This window comes from Panicum hallii, chromosome 2, assembly GCF_002211085.1.
Source record: "Panicum hallii strain FIL2 chromosome 2, PHallii_v3.1, whole genome shotgun sequence".
Lineage (NCBI taxonomy): Eukaryota > Viridiplantae > Streptophyta > Magnoliopsida > Poales > Poaceae > Panicum > Panicum hallii.
The window spans coordinates 46054940-46075068 of NC_038043.1; the positions used below are offsets into that span (position 1 = coordinate 46054940).

General features: G+C 46.8%; 4 protein-coding genes across 5 annotated transcripts; 2 read left to right on the top strand and 2 right to left on the bottom strand.

Moving 5' to 3' along the window:
• Positions 1-970: 970 nt before the first annotated feature.
• Positions 971-2935, bottom strand: LOC112881822 (fasciclin-like arabinogalactan protein 7). The gene is made up of 2 exons (XM_025946702.1): positions 2796-2935; positions 971-2020 (listed from the first exon to the last, which is right to left on the bottom strand). The coding sequence occupies exon 2, from the start codon at positions 1977-1979 to the stop codon at positions 1188-1190; it is 792 nt and encodes a 263-aa protein (XP_025802487.1). The 5' UTR covers positions 1980-2020; positions 2796-2935; the 3' UTR covers positions 971-1187.
• A 5364-nt stretch (positions 2936-8299) lies between these two features.
• On the top strand, positions 8300-9188 carry LOC112881852. Its single transcript, XM_025946748.1, has one exon. It carries the CDS (start codon positions 8477-8479, stop codon positions 8891-8893), a length of 417 nt encoding a protein of 138 aa, XP_025802533.1. The 5' UTR covers positions 8300-8476; the 3' UTR covers positions 8894-9188.
• A 1078-nt stretch (positions 9189-10266) lies between these two features.
• Positions 10267-15425, top strand: LOC112881402 (ATP phosphoribosyltransferase, chloroplastic-like). 2 transcript variants are annotated; one of them, XM_025946066.1, is made up of 12 exons: positions 10267-10648; positions 10759-10818; positions 11930-12043; positions 12477-12542; positions 12633-12740; positions 12837-12920; positions 13434-13535; positions 13624-13737; positions 13819-13899; positions 14432-14551; positions 14979-15085; positions 15169-15425. In XM_025946066.1, exons 1-11 carry the CDS (start codon positions 10391-10393, stop codon positions 15072-15074), a joined length of 1203 nt encoding a protein of 400 aa, XP_025801851.1. In that variant the 5' UTR covers positions 10267-10390; the 3' UTR covers positions 15075-15085; positions 15169-15425. The 2 variants fall into 2 exon arrangements, with proteins under 2 accessions (XP_025801851.1, XP_025801848.1); XM_025946063.1 differs by having other exon boundaries at positions 10268-10648; positions 14979-15425.
• A 647-nt stretch (positions 15426-16072) lies between these two features.
• LOC112881401 (jmjC domain-containing protein 7) lies at positions 16073-17595 on the bottom strand. Its single transcript, XM_025946062.1, has one exon. It carries the CDS (start codon positions 17445-17447, stop codon positions 16338-16340), a length of 1110 nt encoding a protein of 369 aa, XP_025801847.1. The 5' UTR covers positions 17448-17595; the 3' UTR covers positions 16073-16337.
• Between the last annotated feature and the right edge of the window lie 2534 nt (positions 17596-20129).

The window sequence follows — 20129 nt, forward strand, 5'->3', positions numbered from 1 at the left end:
GCACTTCCCTGCGGTAAAAGTTTGGCCGTGCATTTTTTCCAGCAGGGATCTTGTTTTAAAGTACTCCAAGCTCATCCGTTTCGAGTTCACCAAACGATTGGCAATTGGCATTGCAGCTGCAGTATTTACAGGGTTTCAGGCTTTCAGTAAACCCCCCCCCCCCCCCCCCCCCACAAAAACACCAGGCCATCAGAATTCAGAACCAGGCACAAGATGTCACTGGACCGTGCAAATTATATGATCCTACTGCGTGCTTTTGTACAGATCGAAGCACCAAAAAAAGATCAGTTGCTGCCTACTGCGCTCGAACAGAACGAGGGAACTGATCCTCCTGTTGTTAAACTACTGCTGCTGCTGCTACTGCAGAATTTGACTTCAGAAACGTTGTTTATTTCTGTGATTATAAACGCTACACTGGCTGCCATGCCTTCACCATTAGGAAAACAAACACATGCTGCTAATCTTAGATAATTAAAGTAGTTAAAAATTATTCTAGGTCAAATGGAGAAGTGAACAAATCGCCTAAGATCTGAGACATCTTTTACCGAATACAGATTCTTCAGACCAAAAATTAGTACCATGTGGGAACAGTAAACCGTGCTCGATGCACATGGAAGCTTCAGTTATTTCTATAGACATGCCAAAGGCAAGAACCACCCCCCAAGTTCAAATGTCGAATAAACTAGTGTGTTTAGCATATGCATCATGCATGAGTCTTTCAGTTCCGTACAACCACTTAAACGAACAAGTTGTGATCTTGAGCATGTTGTTTCTGCCAGGAACAACTCATCAGTGTAGACCCAGCCTCTCCCAAGGCCATGTCTCACGTGTCCAGTGGGCATCGACAGGTTGATGGGTGAATCAGTCAGAGGTGAGTGCGTGTTGCAAGCGCTTTTAGTTCTTTTTCTGAACAATTATTGATGTGTCTTTGATCACCAGCTGCATAGAGAGACTAGAAGAGAAGAGTGCAGGCAGTGACAACTTTTTTTTCGTATTCATTCAATCATTCATCCGTAAAAAATGATAGAAATTATGAGAGTAATTCGGCGTAAAATAATACTTCAACTCGATCCTAACGGCATGCCTACCATATGTCCAAAAGAATGGCTCCATCAACCAATTCAAAACGAAATCAAGTGTGGCGAAGCACGGACACTCTGCTCCGAAATGGCAGGAACCCTCAAGTCTCACCACAGGAGCATCAAGCACCCTGCAGCGGCAAGCAGCAAGGAATTGGTAAAGCTGACGGCGCCGACGTTGTGCGCGGCGCTCGTCGAGTCACCCTTGCCGCCGGTCAGTCCGCCTGCTTTGCCGGCCGCCGGACTGGGTGCATCGGATGCTCCGGACTCCGGCGCGGGCGCCGGCGCCGGCGCGAGCGGCGGCTCCTTGCTGAAGAGCTGCATGGGCAGGAGCACCTTGTTGAGCGCGTAGATCGCGACGGGTTTGGTGGCGTACACGCTGCTGGCGATCTTGGGCCTGGACCACATGGACTGCACGTAGATGCTGCCCATGTCGTCGGTGAGGTTGAGCGTGTACGGCGACCCCGCGAAGGTGTTCACCGGGTTGAGCGAGCTCAGGTTCTTGAACTCGGCCAGGGAGTAGAACATGGGGAACGCGTGGTACAGGAGCAGCGTCTTGAGCTGGTCGGAGGTGAGGTTGGAGAAGGTGGACTTCTTGAGCGCCGCGAACGCCGAGTCCTTGGGGACGAAGATGGTGATGCCCACCTTGGTGTTGTTGGCCTGGCTCTGGAAGGTCTCGATCACGTTGGTCTTCTCCAGGTAGTTGAGGAACGTGTGGAACGGGCCGGCCACGCTAAGGAGCTCGGCGAGGTCCACGTAGTGCGGCGCCGGCGCCGGCGCTGGGGTCGGCGCGAGTGACATGGGCGCCGGCGCGGGGGGGCTGCTCGTCTGAGCCAATGCCGGGGCGGCGAAGAGGACGGCCAATACAGCCGTGGCAAAAATTGCAGCCTTGGACCCCATTATGCAGCGTTGCGTACTTCCTCTTCCACGTCGATACACCCCTGATGAGATCACGCAGAAAGTATATGTACCTTTAGATTCAGAAACGGAAATGCAGATACTTCAAGATTTTGATCTGATTAGGCAAGGAGAGAGTGTTTTTTTTTTAAAAAAAGGTTGGTGAGGTTTGACTAAATGCATATGCAAGGTATGCTGGTGATGTTATGGCTGCCGGGAAAAAAAAAGGTTTCATCTCTTGATCACAATGACCAAAATTATGCTTAGAATTTCAGTTGCCAGAACTTCAGATCAATGGTGTTATGTATTTATACCGTTGCCGATCTACTTGAAACCATACAGTTTGAAATTTTGTTTTTCCATTCATTCGCTATCACCAGGAAAAAAAGATCATTTCAGATATGAGAGGGGTCATCAGATCTAATTAGTCTAGATGCCACGTTGTAGGACGGCAACCGCCAACCAAATCATGACACGACATGTTGCTTGAACAAAAAGAAGGGGGGAAGTTTCACATCAGCGCCAATACAAAAAGGTAAAGAGCCAACCAACTACACATAGATGAACACTCAAGAGCCTACACGATCTTCGCTTCGACTTAAAGACGAAGAAATATCATTCCGTGCTAGATGAACATAAAAATGTTCCAAGTACGAGAAAGATAAACAAGCATCAGAATGCATGCAAAACTTGTAAATCCCAAGCAAAACAGTGAACTAGAACTGGCAACAGATGAAAAACAAGCTCGTAATCGCATAATGACGACATTGCATTGCAAATGCAGGAGAACAATGCAAGAGAAATTCAGGGGTAGCAGACCTGAGCCGAGCAGGGAAGAGGTCGAGAACGAGAGAGGAAGAGAGGCCAGGCGGCAGCACGCAGGAGCGCTGAGAAGAGGAGGCAGCTATATAAAACGGCGGTGTTGTTTCGTGTAAGGCGGGAGAAAATATTAAAAATCCAAAAAAAATGAGGTGTTTCATATGAGTGGCAGCTGTTGCGGGCGGGGCAGTAGTAGGTGCCCGCGCGCTCTCAACGAAGATGGTGTGCGTGATGAAAGCTGGCCGGGTATCGGCTAGCTGCGCTTTTCTCCTGCCTGTCCGGCCAGCTTTCTGCTCTGCTCTTGAGTAAATTGCACTGCTTGTTAGTGGTTGTGCAATTAGACCCCATTTCAGAAATGATTTTCAATCATGCAAGAACAATATATAGGCGCGCAGCTTTACTATGCAGGGCCGTATTTCGTATTCAACATATAGACTTTAGTTCATGCATAAAGTAGTAATTATTGTATATGTATGTGTCATGATCTGCAGCCCGTTATTATATTTGGTATATATTTTGGACTCTCTGTTGTCGTGAACTATTTAAGTAGGATGTTATCTTTTATGGAAATGGAACTATTTTTTTGTTATATTTAGTTTTTTTGGTTATAGCATTTTTTGTTATCATTTGTTTTAAAAACTTGTTGTGTAGCGAAGCTTTAGGTTTTGGAATTTTGAACAAACTTTTTATTCAAAACTTTTTGACGTAAAGGCGTTTTGGTGTCCGAATCGTAGGTAGAATGGATATTGTGTAAATATTTATGCGGATGAATTTTAAAAGTGCTTTGAATTTGAAATTGTACTATATAATGAAGCTGTAGATTTTGAATTCTGAGCAATCTTTGTATTGAACACTTTTTAAATTTGATAATATTTTGGTGTCCATATTGTAGGTACGATGGATTGTACGTAAGCATTTGTGCAAATGAATTGTGAAAGCTTTTTAAATTTTAAAATTTGCTCTATAATGAAGTTGTAGTTTTTGAATTTTTGATCAAATTCTATATTGAACAACTTTTGATTTCAACGGTTTTTGGTGTTCAAATTGTACATATAATATTATTCATGTAGAAGTAACGGATGGAATGGGTTGTCATTTGATTTAATTAAAATCTGAGGGATTTTTCTAAAATAATTCATCAGCACGGCGGGTTAATTTTACGAAAACTTAAGGTTTTCTTTGAAAATTTTCCTAAATCGGGAAAGTTGGACTGCGGATTGATTTTGAGCAAAATTATGGGCTTTTTCGCAAAATTATCTATGAGAGGAGACCGGACTGCGAGTTGATTTCTCTAAATTTTGAGGGTCGTTTTGCAAAATATTTGGGACTCGTACCATCTGGAGCGTCCGCCCGGCTGATCCAACAGTCGGGAAATGGCAGCGACGTGGCCACGCTGCATGGACACCTTTTGGTGCTGATTCCTATATAGAGATATTGCATTGTTTACTGTTGAATCCATCGAAATTTCAGTATTCCAGGCAGGCCGTTTGTGTACCATCTGACCAATAGGATACAGGACTTCAATTTTACTGTAAGGTCAATTCAAATTGTCACTCAGTTGCATGAAGTGCTTCTGACTTTCTTCGAGTCCAGTGGTGCATTTTGCGCTTTCAAACCGTTCTTGAGCGAGCCCCTGCGCAAAGCCACAAGGTGTATGAGGACAGTAGGCTTGTTTATTCACTGTCTGACACTGAGATCCGTTAGACTCAAGTAGGTTTTTGCAACATCTTTGTGAGGAAAAAGTCATAGGACAAATAGGATTGCAACGTGATCGGAAGTAACAGTGTGCTCGCTCAAAGTACTGAGATTCCTACTCTACAAAAAAGGTTCAGAGATTCTTCTTATGACAGGGTATCAAGATTTCATCGGAGCATAGAGGCCAAACTAAAGAAACTCCAGTTTGAATCGCTGCTGCTTTCCGATCTGGAGGCTATACCACATGTACAAGTACAACTACAAAAGTCAGTAGCAGATCAGCAGCAGTTAATAAGGCGGCTATTCATGGAAGACTTCAAGTCAGCCTAGTGCATCGGCGTGGTTATTGAATCTGACAATGTAACCGATGCTCCTTTTTCTATAACAAGGATTCCTTCAACTTGTATGGCACTCAAAGTACTAATACCAAACTAATTTTTTTACTTTTTTAAAGAAACTAATTTTTTCGTAAAGTAAACAAGCACATAACTACGAGAAATGTCACAAATTGCCACCAGCTAGCTTTCTGTCTAATGAGAATGATCTTTCTAGAAATGATGGGTTGTTAGTTCTTGATTAGAGTTGAAGGATTCGCAAATATTTTGTAGAGGCCCTCTTCTTCTTCCTCATAACTGAATACTCCATTTTATTATGTGCATCTTAATCTGCATACAACATTTTGTTTAGTGAAATGAAATACGTGCATAATAAATGAACTTCAAAGATATGAGGTGCCAACTGGATTTGATAATGTGAGCACACTACCTGACTTGATTTTGCAGTGTCGGTGAGATGGCCACTTGACTCGGTTGATACAGTTCGTATCTGGTGGGATCGATTAAGCATCTCATCCCTGCAGCAAGTCTAGAATAATAATTGTCCAGCGGTAGGTATCAACTCCTTAATCATTAGAGGAAAGGCAAGTTCATTTCTTGAGCTGTCATGCTCAATTAAGCTTCCAAAGGAAATCATATTCAGTGCCATCATTTACCATACCCAATCAAGTAACATGTTTAATACCCGTAGACTGCAAAAGCGATAAATTTGAATGCACAGTTGAATGTCATATGCATATTAGTACTTTAGCTAAGTCCAGTAAGAAAATTCAAAGTTTTAGGAAAAGAAACACATGATTTTGTGAAATAACACATTTCTTATACATCTCTGCATATTGATCACAATCCATTTAAATTTTTGGACCTACATTGAAGTTTGCTCACTTGTTTATCATACAAAATGAAAGGTCCAGGAGCAAGCTAATGTGAACCAGCACATTTCTAATATATTTCACTAAAAATCATCATCCGTCACAGATATTTTAATTTCAACTCTACTTCTTGGTCTGGTTTCACTTTCCAGGAAAATTCGATAGTCTTTTCTTTCACTCTAAGTATACTATGAAAACTTAGGCCCTGTTTGTTCTGGAATTGCAGGTAGCTAATGCCGCTCCTTTCGCTATAAACATGGAAGTACATGTACCTCCTTTAACTTTTGATGACTTCTCTAATGATCTCCGATGAAAAGGCCGTGTCAGTGGTTGTTGCCCCTTTGAAGTTCCACGTCGAGGTAGGCTGACTTCATCTGTTGTTAGGATGAAGCTAGCAAACCTTTTTCCAGAAGGTAGTACTTAGATTATTATTTCTTCAGGAGCTTCAGATTAAATCCACTCGCTGTTGCACCTTAGGCCTCCTTTGGACAGCATGATTTTAATATGCATATTCACATATACTCCAATTAGTTCCCCACAGGATTTGAGGGGGGAAATAATGTGCTCCAAAGGGGGCTTTATACATTACAAACATCGATTGGTCGAGCCATATGATTTTCGGGCATAAGAAAACTTTCGGAGATAATAGCGCTGACTTCCGAAGAAGCTAGCAACGTATATGAAAAACAACAATACATATGCATAACGTCCATGACTCCTGCGTTGGATGCTGTATAACTGGTAACAGCGCCCCCGTGTAAGAGTAGGGTAGGGGTTCGGAAGTTTGTCAGCCTGCGTGAGAGACCTTCTCTTATGCAATACTCGAAGCCCCCTCGCGGACCGAGTTTTTTAACTGATATGTTTTTTTTGAACGAATTTAACTGGTAGGTATTGAGCAGATGTAAGAGGGGCACTATGAGGCTCATCTCCCGACCTTTTGCTCCCTGCCCTCTTCGTCTTACTCTTCCTCTCTATTTTTTTCTCTCTTTTGGATTGGAAGAACGGACGCGGAGATGTCCCTGGAGTGCAATTATTGGCGACCCGGCGACGGGGGAACCACCACCCCCGGAGACGAGATGAACGCGCAAGAGAGGAAACGAGTGGCCTGGCGTAGAACGCGGGGGAAGAGCGATGGTTGCCATGTCGTCCAGGCACCCGCGGATCCTGCTGGCCGGGCGTCAACGTCCGCCCCCACGCGAGAGAGAGCCGAGAGGAAGGCGAGGGCTATTTAATTCCCTTGCAAGCCAAGGGCGCCGTGCTGCGCGTGCGCCGACGTGCCGTGCTCGCTTCCGAGGGTGGCGGCGGGAGAGCGGCGTCACCGACGGTTCGGGTCGGGGACGCGGCCGGCTTCGAGCTTTGGGCGGTCTGGGCCGGAACCTGGGTTTTGGCTGCTGGGCTGTTGGAGATTGTAGATGGGCCCTGTGCAAGTCAGCTCCGGCTCGCTGCTTTGTGGACCTAGCGAGTATGTGAGGTCCGTCAGGAAGGAGGAGGGGTCCCTGTCGCTGTCTCGCATTTCCTCAAAAAGAAAAAAAAAGCAGCTGGGCAGAGCATTTCCTCAAAAGAAAAAAAAAAGTTGGGCAGAGCATGGCATCAGGCAATGTGACGCCTCACGAGAAGGCTCTCGTCGTCGTCGGCTAATGTGAGCGCGACTGAGAGAAACTAGTGACCGGCGTCAGGTGTGATCAATGTCGGTAGACCGAACCCAGGTTGGCTCAGGTTTGGACCCGCCGCCCATCGGCATGGTGCGGTTGAAGTAGTCACCCTTTTTTTAAAAAAAATCTAGTTGGCACTTTTTTTGGTCCTGTGTCACGTCAAACTTACTGCTGCGTGCTGAACACGGGCTCGGCTGTGGAACGCGGCTGGCAACGCCTTTTTGCTGAAAACGAAGGCGCCAAATCAAACATGGGACGGAACCTGATTTGATCTCTCCCGAAAACCCATTGTATCCGTACGATTTCTCCATGGTCAGACCATGATATGCTTCTGTCGCTGTTGCTGCTCTGTCGACGGGCTACAGAAAACTGCAAGCTGAGAACGCAGCCGAAAATTTTCCAACTGCCTGCTGCGCGCGGTGCATCAATCCCTGGAGCTTGGTGCACGCAGCTTAAGCTCAGGACGAGAGGCGTACGAGTACGGCCTTGCCACTCCGACGACGTGCTGGTCGGTCTCGCTCGACGCCGGACGCCGGACGCACGAAGAAAAAGGAATGCTAGCTTTTTCACAGCCATGGTTTTCGGACTTGTACAGCAGCTTGAAAGCGAGTTCCCTGAGCTCGCTGCCCACACGATGCTTAGACCGGAAGCAAGCGCCACCGACCTTGCCATTCTCAGAACGGTCTGGGTCTGGCTCGACGCCGGCCTGCCGAACGCACCGAGAGAAGAATCCTCCTTTTGGAAAGGGAGGCCGCACGGCGGCGCCGTCCACGGCTCGACGCTGCGAGAACGCGCACATTCCCCCGCGTATTCTGCGAGCCTTTGCCGGGGAACGAATAATCCATGGGAGGGGGAGGGGAGGAGCCGGAGCCTCTACTTTAGTAGAGGACAACAGAAACTTGGCTTACATCTCAAGCGAGCGCATATCGGATTGGACTCCGACCTCGCGCACAACTCGCAGCATATTACCACCACCGCCACCCGACAAACCACCGCCGGGCGCAAGTGGCGCGCCGCTATAAAACGCCGCCACGGGCCCTGCCGCAACTCCCCAAACCGGCCGACCAAGAGAGAGCACACGAGCGCTAGTAGCGAGCGAGCTAAGAACAATCCCTTGTGTTTCCAAGATGAGCGTGGAGATCCTGGACGGGCGGACGGTGCAGAGCTTCGTGGAGGACGAGGGCGCCTTCAACTCGTGCGTGGACGCCCGGTTCGCGGCGCTGGACGCGGACCGCGACGGCCGGCTCTCGTACGCGGAGATGGCGCGGGAGCTCGCGGCGCTGCGCGTGCGGGAGGCGCACTTCGGCGCCGACGCGCCGGCGCCCGCGGCCGAGCTCGCGCAGCTCTACGGGGCGCTCTTCGCGCGCTTCGACCGCGACGGGGACGGCGCCGTGGGGCCGGACGAGTTCCGCGCCGAGATGAGGGAGGTCATGCTCGCCGTCGCCAGCGGGCTCGGCGTGCTCCCCGTCCAGATGGTCGTCGAGGAAGGCGGCCTCCTCAGGAGGGCCGTCGACAGGGAGCTCGCCGCCACCATGGCAGCCTGAACGCCACTAAGCCGGCTCGCGGCTCGCCTCGCCGTCGTCGTCATGCGCCGTTGATCCCTGTGCTGATGCTGACCTCGCTGTGGCGTCGCAGTTCACGGTTCTTTGAGAGTTTCCCATGCAGTATCTCGTAGTACACTCATCATAACGTGTAGTGCCTTACAAGCTATCGCGCACAAGAGTATTTGGATTGTGTACTTATGTACTAGAATTAACGCTGGGTGAGATTTCATCAGGCTTTCAGCTCTGTAACCGTGACAGTATTTATATATGCAACCGGAGTGTGTTGACGACTTTCGTTCTGTGTTGTTCACTTCAATCTTGTCGACGTTTGCATCCCAGCCAAACTCTGTAATGTACTTGACTACTTGTCGAACTTGACCTAGTGAAGTGATAACCTCAGAGAAGGCAAGAAGATTAACTTAAAAATTGTAATAAGAATTTGGAGTCGCGACGGCTGGATGACACAAAGTATATCCATGCAGTTTTTCCATTAATCCTACCTAGGCTTACCTCTACTGGCACGACCTCCTTGGTGCATGCAGTGGTCGTTTGAGAGCTTCAGTGCTCTGCGCGAGCAAACAAGACTTTGCCTTTTGGCACCACAAAAAGGTTATGCGGATCTGATCTTTTTTTAGGCTAGTTATGCTGATCTCTTGGTGATGGTTTCGCTACCATTTTGCCGGTATCTTACATTTGTGGTCTTCACCGGCGTCGCTTTGTTGCAAAACACTCTTATCCTTCTAATTTAGTGAATGAGGGTCTGTTTGGATCCTTTGGCAAAAGCGCAAATAGCGAAAAATTTGCTCTTTTTTTCCATTTAGACCCAAACACCCTATGGTAAAAAGGAAACAGCAAAAACAGATAGCAAAAGGAAACAGCAAAAAATTTGCTCTTTTTTTTCATTTGGACCCAAACACCCTATGGCAAAAAGGAGAAAAGAGGTTTAAATGAGCCTTTGCCAAAACTTTTGCCATTTGGATCCAAACACCCCTAATGGCAAAACTTTTGCCACTTTTAGCAAAGGGCAAATTTTTACCCTTTTGCCATTTTGCACTTTGGATCCAAACACTACCTGAATCATGAATGGCTGGGTTCCTACTTCCTACACTAACAGGAGTAGTAATAAAGAAAATCCAACTCTGTCTCTTTCTTCACTGTCTGTCTTAACAAAACTATCTAAAATATTTCCAGGCATATTCATTTGACAACAATAAAGGTTAACATGTGTTACATGGCTTTTTTAGTGGAAGAACTGGAAATGGACATTTCTATAAAAAAACACTAAAAAATGTTTTTGGGCCTCAAGCCTCACTATGTCGGGCCGAAAGCCGCCCTAAATGGGGCCCGGACCCGCCGCACTAGACCCCAAAGCCTCGCGCGCCGCATATTCTCTGCTGCTGTTCACTTCACCCGCTCCGTGCGCCGCCGAACACCGCCGCCAGCCTCACTCCACCGAATAACGGCAGCGAGCCACCGCCCGCCCACCAGCCCCCCAAAATGCCCGCGATGTTGGCGGCGCAGTTTACGGGCCTCCCTCTATCCCAGTCACCTGCGCCACAGCCCAGCTTCCGCCTTGGCCTCCGGCCTTCGCCGGCGGTGAGGGCTCGCTCTCTCGCTCCGCGGGTCGCAGCCTCTGCGGCCGCCGTATCGGCTAAACCGGCGGCGGAGGCTCCCCCGGTTGCGGACCGCACCGTCGTCCGTATCGGGCTCCCCAGCAAGGGTCGCATGGCCGAGCAAACCCTAAGCCTCCTCAAGGTTCGGTGCTCCTTCCCTGCGCGTGCTTCCGTTTCTGAGTTGGAAACTTGAATTCTATGATTGGTTTGCTGATATCGTTGTGGTTTTGCTGTTTTTGCTTGATGGTGCAGAGTTGTCAATTGTCAGTGAGACAGCTCAACCCGCGGCAGTACACTGCGGATATCCCACTGGTGAGGTTTACAATCCTATGTTCTCTCTTATTGAATTACGGTTACCACTTGTTGAATCTGGCAGGGAGATGACCAGTTGCTGTGGGTAGGTTTAGAATCAGAAAGCCTTTTGGTTCCTGATTCACTGATAGGATAATGGGGTTTATGAACAGTACAGTCTAGCTTTCTACTCCGTAGATTTGTTTGTAGGATAGATAGTTGAAGAATATTATTATCCAGAGCAGGTTATTGTAAGGTAAGCTTAGCACTTAGCAAGTGCGAAATGGCTACTCTGATTCTGATGGTTATATGCAAAGCCTGCTTGATGTTTGGTGGGAGCAATGCCAAATAGACATTTCATGGTGCCTATTGACCCTGCACAATGTGAGCCTAGATAAAGAAATTTAGGCCAAATGGGTTACTAACATTTTTGAGTAATCATTTAAATTCAAGAATCAAGAAGGTTTCCGTTGGCTACTAACCTTTTAGAGCACTCTCACATCACTGTCGTAATTAAAGCCCTGCTGGAAGCAAAACTAGTACAACCTATTATCTGCAGAACTGGAGTTATATGCAGTAGTGCTGAACCCAAACATCTGATTGATAGCTGTATGCAAAAAGACTTTGTATTTAAAAATGTAATAGTATACAATGTGGAATCATAGTATCTGCCTAAATATAGTTAATGTCCAACAGTATAGCTTGGGTCCTTGTCTTGTATGTTCCCCTTCTGGTTATTGTGGTTTTCTCTTTTTATAATGAATCCAAGCATCCATGTTTTCGTCATACACTCGCTGTCATTCGTAATCTCTCAGTCTTACCATGCAACATTATTTGGTAATATTTGTCCATTGACTAAAACATTGATATAGTTCTTGTTCCTTTTGCCTCCCATTTTTGTTAGTACAGACATAAAAAGTACAATGTTTGGTATAATCCATGTAACAATGGTATCTGGTAGCATGGGGACCTTACTTCCTTTTCCCTTATTTCAACTCTGTACCTCCTTAATCTGTTGCTATGAGCGGGCAGCTGGTCTGACAAGTTGGGGAGCGGAGTAAGTGATAGCAGTTGCAGTAGAATTCTCGCCCAGTTTTAATCCAATGGGCTGATACTTTTCATCCTTTTGCAGATTCCAAACTTGGAGGTTTGGTTTCAGAGGCCCAAGGATATTGTTCGTAAACTGCAGTCGGGGGATCTTGACCTTGGTATTGTGGGTTTTGACATAGTCAGTGAATATGGGAAGGTAAATTTTTGGGCGGTCCTCTTAAATATTTTTGCTCTGTTTGTGTATGCTTTCAGTCTTCGATGTTTCAGCTGAATATCTAATATTCCTTTTGTCACACAATTGAAGGCCTTTTATTCGATAGACACCATTTAACAATATGAGTCCAGGGATGAAAATAATAGCGTAGCTATTGCACTTTTCACCTTCTACCCCTCTATAATGATGTGAAAGAGGTATACGTCTTTTCTGCCTGCAATTAAACAGGGGATGTGCGGTCATTTCTCATTATCTTATCCTTAGACTTAGTTGCCTCGTTGGTTAGTGCGGACATGGAGGCTGTGGACTCATATATTATGGATGCTAACTGAGTCATAATATTCTTTATGTGAACTTTGATCTGTTTTGAAGAATCTTTATCTGGTTTGTGCTTACTTAAAATTTTGTGTGCCAGGGAAATGAGGATTTAGTAGTTGTTCATGATGCTCTTGAGTTTGGACATTGCCGTTTGTCCCTTGCGGTATGGTGCTATCCAAGCACATTCATCGGTACTAGTCTTACTATTCCTAATTGAATTTTTATATCTGAAGTACTCAACTTGTGTGACCAGGTACCTAAGGAAGGCATTTTTGAAAATGTAAATACTCTAGAGGATTTGTTAAAGATGCCTGAATGGACAGAAGAAAGGCCGCTACGTGTTGTTACAGGATTTGGATATGTAGGATCATTCACCCAAGCAGTCTAATTCCAAACCCCCCAACACGTGGACATTGCTTTGCTGATCATTGACCCATGTTATATTATTGTGCTGCAGCTAGGTGATAAGTTCTTGAGAGAGAAAGGTTTTAAGCATGTTCACTTTTTATCTGCTGATGGAGCTCTTGAGTCATATCCTCCCGTGAGATTGCTTTCTCTTCATTTGATTTTCTTCTGTTTTCGTGCAACTCCCCCTTTCTTTTTAACATTTGCTTCATCCATGTACTTATTTGGAATTTGGGTGGCCCAATAGTTAAAGGTTCCCCATTTCTGCTCCACAGTGGTACTTTCATTTAGATCTTGAGAGAATCTAAATAGCAACATTTTGTATTAGCATATGTTAATCTTTGCTCTGTCCACAAATTAGGATTTCAAATAGAATTTTGTGCACTACTGATTTCTGCTGTGCCTTTTTATGTTCTTGCTCTAGTTGTTATGATTGCTGGGGTGAATTCTGTATGGGTAATATATGACTGATGTAGATTATGGGTGTCTGAACTTTAACTCTTCACATGGTTCAATTTTTCATTTACTATTGTAGGGTACACTGGAATGCGTTCTAGTGTTTTTCTTTATTATCTTAAGTTGTTGCGGTAATATAGCAAGAGTCTATGAAGGTTAGTGCATGTTGCTAATTACCTGTTTTCCTGTGAAGATGGGTATGGCTGATGCTATTGTGGATCTCGTGAGTAGTGGGACGACCTTGCGTGAGAATAATTTGAAGGAAATTGAAGGTGGTGTGGTTGTGGAAAGCCAGGTAAATCTTATCTCTCCAACTCCCAGATGCTTCTTTTTTTCCAATAGAAAAAATCCATTCCTTTTCTAAGATATAAAATTTTATGCAGGCCACTCTTGTAGCGAGTAGGAAATCTCTGCACAAGCGTAAAGGTGTGTTGGAGATTACTCATGAGTTGCTTGAAAGATTAGAAGCTCACCTCAGAGCAACTGCAGAGTTAATGGTAAGTCTTAATATATCTTATGTATGCATGATTATACTGGGTTGATTGCTCAAATTGTTGTACTTTGTTTTATTATATTAGGTCACAGCAAACATGAGGGGCAACAGTGCAGAAGAAGTGGCAGAGAGAGTTCTTAGCCAGACATCACTATGTGGATTGCAGGTAATAATTAGGAATCTTTTAAGAACTAGCAACAATCATTATCTTCTGGAAACTGGTAGTGTATCAGTTTTGTGGTAAAATGATTATCTTCATGTTTGAAAGTAGAGCTGCATTCATCATGCATAGACACTATATCTGTGACCAAAACATTGATTTATTCATTATACAACTGTCGCAGCTCCAATATCCACATGAACCAAATCTGATCAATCTGCATCGTTTAAATTTCCCCACTAAAATCAGGAAATACAAATCTGTTGTTCTCTATCTTTTTCTTCCATGATGAGGGGACTTCTGGGCCTTTGGAGTGAGAGTGGTGGCTCCTACTAAGTACTAACATTATTCTGATTATATATATGCAACATCTGTCATTTCTCTTGGAAGTTATTGACATTATTCTAATTATATAACTGACAGAAAAATTAGTAACTATCTATAATTGAAACTGCAGGAGTTTGGAATGTTGAGGTTGGATTCTTATATTTTTCAACTCTTGCTTATGATTTCATTTACTCCATGTTGATGTGAACAGGGCCCGACTATAAGTCCTGTCTACTGCAGACGTGATGGCAAGGTTGATGTGGAATACTATGCTATTAATGTAGTTGTTCCACAAAAGTTGCTTTACAAGTCTATCCAACAATTGAGATCTGTAAGACTGTTGCCTCATCCTTTCGTTTGTTTAAACACTCAAATCAAATTCCTAATCTAATGACATGTTCGAAGATGATTATTCTCCACTAACTAGCCTAAGTAAATTTCAAATGTAATTCTCCTGAAGCGATGTGTTTCTGGCATTGCATTTGAGTGTTAGGATTGAGATCAGTTTATGCTTCGTTTGTACTTGTAGCAGTTGAAGGCACAGAACTTTTCCTCCACTCTAATGAGATTAAAAAAAATGCTTTTATTCTTTTTTTCTGCACATAGCACAGTGAACCAACTTGTTGGAGCTCTTATCAGAAATTATTAGAACCTATGTTATGCTAAGTTTATATAATTATCTTTCTGAACCTGTATGGTTCTTGATGTTAATGACACGAGCAATACTAATATCCGTATCCCTGTACTTGGAACTGCAGATTGGTGGCAGCGGAGTCTTAGTAACAAAGCTGACCTACATCTTCGACGAGGAGACGCCAAGGTGGCGCAATCTCCTCTCAGAGCTGGGGTTGTAGCTTGGCGCATGGTCAGCTTCGGCCCTCTCACAACGTCCTCTGTTCTGCACCGCCCTATTTGGTCCTTTACTGAAGCATGTAAAAGCATATGCAGAAGTGAGCTGTCGTCTGGAATATCTGTCGGTGCACCTCTTCGGAAAATTTTGGTCTGTACCGTCGTGTATTGTGGCGCAGCTGTTTATCTCCAGGCATCTGTTGGACTTGGACCGTCCGTGTTCCCACCGGTGTGTTCATAGCGGGTGTGTGTGCGTGTGTAGTATTTGTTGTGTGGGTGTGCCTGACTTTGCTCACTGTGGCGCCGAATAATCGGCCATGTCATGTTTGAATAAAGAAAGCCGGTAGGGTTCGTCACCTTGACCTCCCTTTGTGGCAAGTCTCGTGCCTGCTGTACTTAGCGTCCAAGCTCAGATGCACTTGTAGTCTAGACCGCAAGAAGTATCGTTTATTGACCACAAGAAGTCTTTTAGACATGGGAAGCCTTCCGACTTTGAGTAGCGAAGCCACAAGTTTTACAAGGAGTTCCGACTTCAATACAGAAGAAACAAATCATATAAGCGCAAAGAGAAACTCCAACAGACACGGCAACCAAACTGATACGCTGCTCTCACAGAGACAACTACAAGTGCGCGATTGAGGCTGGATGTCTGATCATCGCACATCCAGAAGAGAAACAATGCCCTCTCTCTCCGATAGCAGGAAGAGCTCTGCCCTCCCTTCACTTTTTCCACGCCAGAAACTCACTTGTTTCTCAGCTTCATCTTCCTTTTCAACCTTCCAAAGTAAGCGCACATTGACCTCAATTTCAAATTTCATTCTGCCTGTACAGCTACCGTCTCACCCATGATGTTCTTTATCCACGTCATGCAGTTCTTGAGCTGGTCTTGACCTTCTGGTTTCTGCAAAGACAATCCATCCCTCCAGTAGTTTATGATGCATAATTGCACAAACTATCACTCTTAGCCCTGCAGAATGCAAGCACCACCACTGGAAACAGAGAGGAACGCATGGGCGCAATGCAAAATATTCATCCTCTCTTTGGGGGATGCAGCCAACTTTTGCCAATGCGCCACCAAATCAAATGTTCTAGTTGCAACCAAATCGAGCATGATGGGCCAATTGACAACCGCAAATGTTGAACAAACATACAAGCCGGTCAATCGGTTTCCATGCGTCTGGCAACTACTTCTAAAGCTTGCAGAGCTGTTGATCTGTTTAGACAATGGCCGCAGGAAACCAGATGTAATCAGAATAGGTTCGTCACCCTCAGTTATTCTTCTCCTCGAGATCACCTTCCAAAGCACCAGCTTCGCCCGATGAACAATCATCAATCTCCAGCGACCTCAAGAAGTTGAAGTAGGCATACTTGATGTCAAACTGCATGTCGTACCAGTAGTTCACAGCAATGGTGAGCCCGTTCGGCCCAGGGCTCTGGCTGACATGGTGAAACCACATGCTTGGCAGGTAGAGCATCTCGCCGGCTCGGACAGTGCACCGGATCGGCGCCGGCCCGTCGAAGTAGAGAGGGAATGAAGACGCCTGCGCGGCCATCTCCTCCGGCGACCCCGGGCACGGGTCTACGCTGCTCCACGGCACGATCCTCCCGGGCTCTTCCATCTCCAGCTTAAGCCTCACCTGATGCTCCCCGTCTGTGTCCTTCTCCTCGGCGACGTAGTGAGCGGCGGGGTAGTCGCGCACGTAGAGGCGGTGGTGCTCGGTGGGGGGCAGCAGCAGGAAGTGCTTCTCGCCGGAGACGACGACGTAGATGTTGTCGTAGTGGTCCTTGTGGAAGGAGGTGACCGAGTGGGCGTTGCCGATCCAGAGGTTGACGGCCTCGGGGAGGCTGCCGAGCGCCTCGCTGGCCCAGGGCACGTGCGCGTCCACGTCGCCGGCCACCGCCGCGTACTCCCCGCGGAGGCAGTCGTCCTGCTGCTGCGCGTACGCGACCACGCCGGCGGCCGGGTCGGATCCCCTGATTAGCCGGACCGCGGTCGGGAAGTCGACGCGGCGGACGTGCGCAGACGCGAAGCACTTCGGCGCGGAGGAGGACCCGGGGCGCCCCGGGTGCGGATGCGGGGCGAGCGCGTCGGCGCGGCCGTCGGGGGTGAGGTGGAGAGAGACGGCGGTGGAGCGGAGCGCGTCGGTGATGTAGGAGGCCGTGGGCCAGAGCGACGCGGCGGGCCAGTGGCGGGTGCCCGCGGCGGAGACGAGGAGCGGGCGGCCCGGGGAGACGTGGTCGCGGAGGAAGGCGAGCGGCGTCGGGGGCAGGTCCGCGCGCGGCACGGCGGAGGCTGCGGCGGTGTCGTCAGGGGACGGGGAGCCGAGGCCCAGCAGGTCCCGGGACTCCGCCCACAGCTCCCTCACCGTGCGCTCCATCGGTGCGTTGCGGCGCCCACCTGACACGGGCGCCGCGGCTTCTGTTGCTCTGGCTGCTCGATGGTTTTGCGAGCTCTGGCGGCGGCGGCGGCGGCGGCGGCGGCGCGGAAGCAAGCAGAGCAGCGGGTTCAACAAAGAGGAAGGCGCAACTGGTTCAAGCAGGGCCATGGGCCTAAATTTGTTGAGCATTTTTGGGCCGAGAAGGGATTTGTTGTTATTTGGGCCTATTGCTAATGCAACTCTAAGAAACGCCACGACGAAGCCCATGTCGGTGCAATTCATCGTTTGTTTGGAAGTTGGAACCACAAAGGCTTTTTCAAACAGAATTTGCGGATACTCTTGAGTTTTGAATGGCACTTTCTATCTGAACACCCCTTCTCTGGAGGAATCAGAACAGCTTATTGACTCTTCATTGATTGTGAATACCAAACATGTAAGTATGAAGTCACTGCACTGCAGGCAAGTAAGTATGGAGTCTTTATTTCAAAAAAAAAAGAGTAAGTATGAAGTCACTGCAGCTATCTTTTACATGCCAACTTGAACAGCAGTTTCCAAGCTACATTTGTCTCTGGCCAAACATGTCGACGGCACCATTGCGAGTCCTATTACTAAACCTTTGACATCCAACTGCTACGGGCACGGAAGCAGACTACACTCCCTCACAATGCATGCTTGCATACCATCATCTGCCTCGTTGACCTGTTACAAATAACCCCAATGGCTAGCTAAACATGTAGCTCCATCATTAGCCCAAGAACTTTCGTCTGGTCGACAAACTCGACACGTCCAGAATAAAATTCCTTATCCTGAAAATGCGCTGGCGATCGGTGGTACTCCGCAGAACGTCGCGCCCATGGCAGTTGATCGATCAAGATGCCCTCTAATTTTATTTTATTTTATTCTTTTGCGAAAATTACGTATAGTACAAGCCCTCAGAAACTATAGTATTCTTGTTTCGTCCATTTGTTTGCAGGAGGCTACGGGAATCTCTGATTGGTTATGGCCTCATGGTCATGGGCGTGACCCGTGCTTGCTTGCAGTGAGCTCAGGCGCGTCCAATCGCGAGCAAAGTGGTTACTACATGGCGCCTGCGATGGCCGACGTGTCGGCGCAGCATTTGTTGATGGTAGAGAGCAGTACATACTACCGCCATTGTTCTTCAAGAAATGATGATGACACCATAGATTCCTCGTCAAAAGAAGCCCTCGCTGTCTTTCTTCTTGAGCAGTGAAAATTAATGGTAGATATGATTTTAGAATGCGCTAAAATACATGCAATTAGTCAGAGGTTTGATACTGTCTCGATGTCAAAGTAGTAGCTTTGTACTCCGGAGCAATCAACTTGCATTTCAAATAACAGGGTGGTGTTTACAAAGAGTGAAAATGGTAAAAAAAAATCCACACTCCCTTTCACCTCTGACCTCTGTTGAGGATATATTCTTTTTTTCGTCCATGTTTTATATGGAAAGAAATAGTGCATTTGGAGAATATTGCAGGGAGCACTGTATGTACTTGATTACATATATGTCCAAGGACACCACATGCATGTTCTTATGTTAGTGTGACCACTGGGTAAGTTTACAACGTAATGTTTTTTTTTTAACATACCAGGTTAATGGTTATGGAGAAGGAATGTAGCATCATGTCAATCCAGGTACTAACAGTTTTAACACCGGATGCATCATTACTCCAAGACGTTTTCTAACAATGATATTAAGCAGCAACAAACACGGCACGGCTCGAATTCTACAAATCCGAATAATGCCTCTCAATCCTAGAACAATTACGGCTCTCTGTTCATGGGTGCAGATCCTCTCGCTGATCACATGAATTTGGACACACTCATGCCATTAAGTTGCAAGTGGTCGCAGGATGACATGGAGACACGTATTTGGCGGCATCCGACGTCATCACGGAGTGGAAACACTGCTCCATGAGGACTGTGGGTGGGGGTCCCGCCCACCGCCCCTATCTCTGGTGCCACGTCACCGTCGGGTTCCGGGTCATGGCCTCCAATTATGCCGGTCTGCCTCTGCGGCCGGCAAACTCCATGGCAGCATGTGTGGCGCCTGAGCGCTTCAACCAGATGGACTCTGCACACAACAATGCGCCATTCGCAGAGATCAGCGAGCGTTCAACCTTCCACCACATTTTAAAATTGCCCTGTAATTCATATTTATCAACCATAAAACATCGCTAAAACTTTTAAAAACACTTGAATTGGATACGGAAACTCAAAAGTTGGGTCGCAGGCACACAAACACGACGACAGAGTTGGTGCCACTGGAGATCCGAGAGGATAGGCGCGCGGGCCCACACTGACAGCCGGCCTCGCCGATTTTCCCTGTGGTTTGTCGCCGGTCAGGCCATCCGACTGGGCATGTTGGATGTTCGGTGTGGGCTCTCTCGCGCTCCGAAAGGCGAAACCCCCTCGTCATCTTCCCTATCATCTCCACATCTGAATGGCCGGGCTCAGAGCTGGGAAAACGACGGGCACAAAAAGCTCTCGCGACCCGTGTAAACTTGCTAGAATTTGCATGAAAAGAAAGCTGCCCACCTCTATCATTCTCTGCTGCCATTGCCGCCGCTGTTGTAGGTCGTGATGATCAGCGTGCTGTTTGGAACACAGGAATTTTCGAGGTTTGTATTGAACAAACTATACCGTTGTTTTGTTAGACTCATA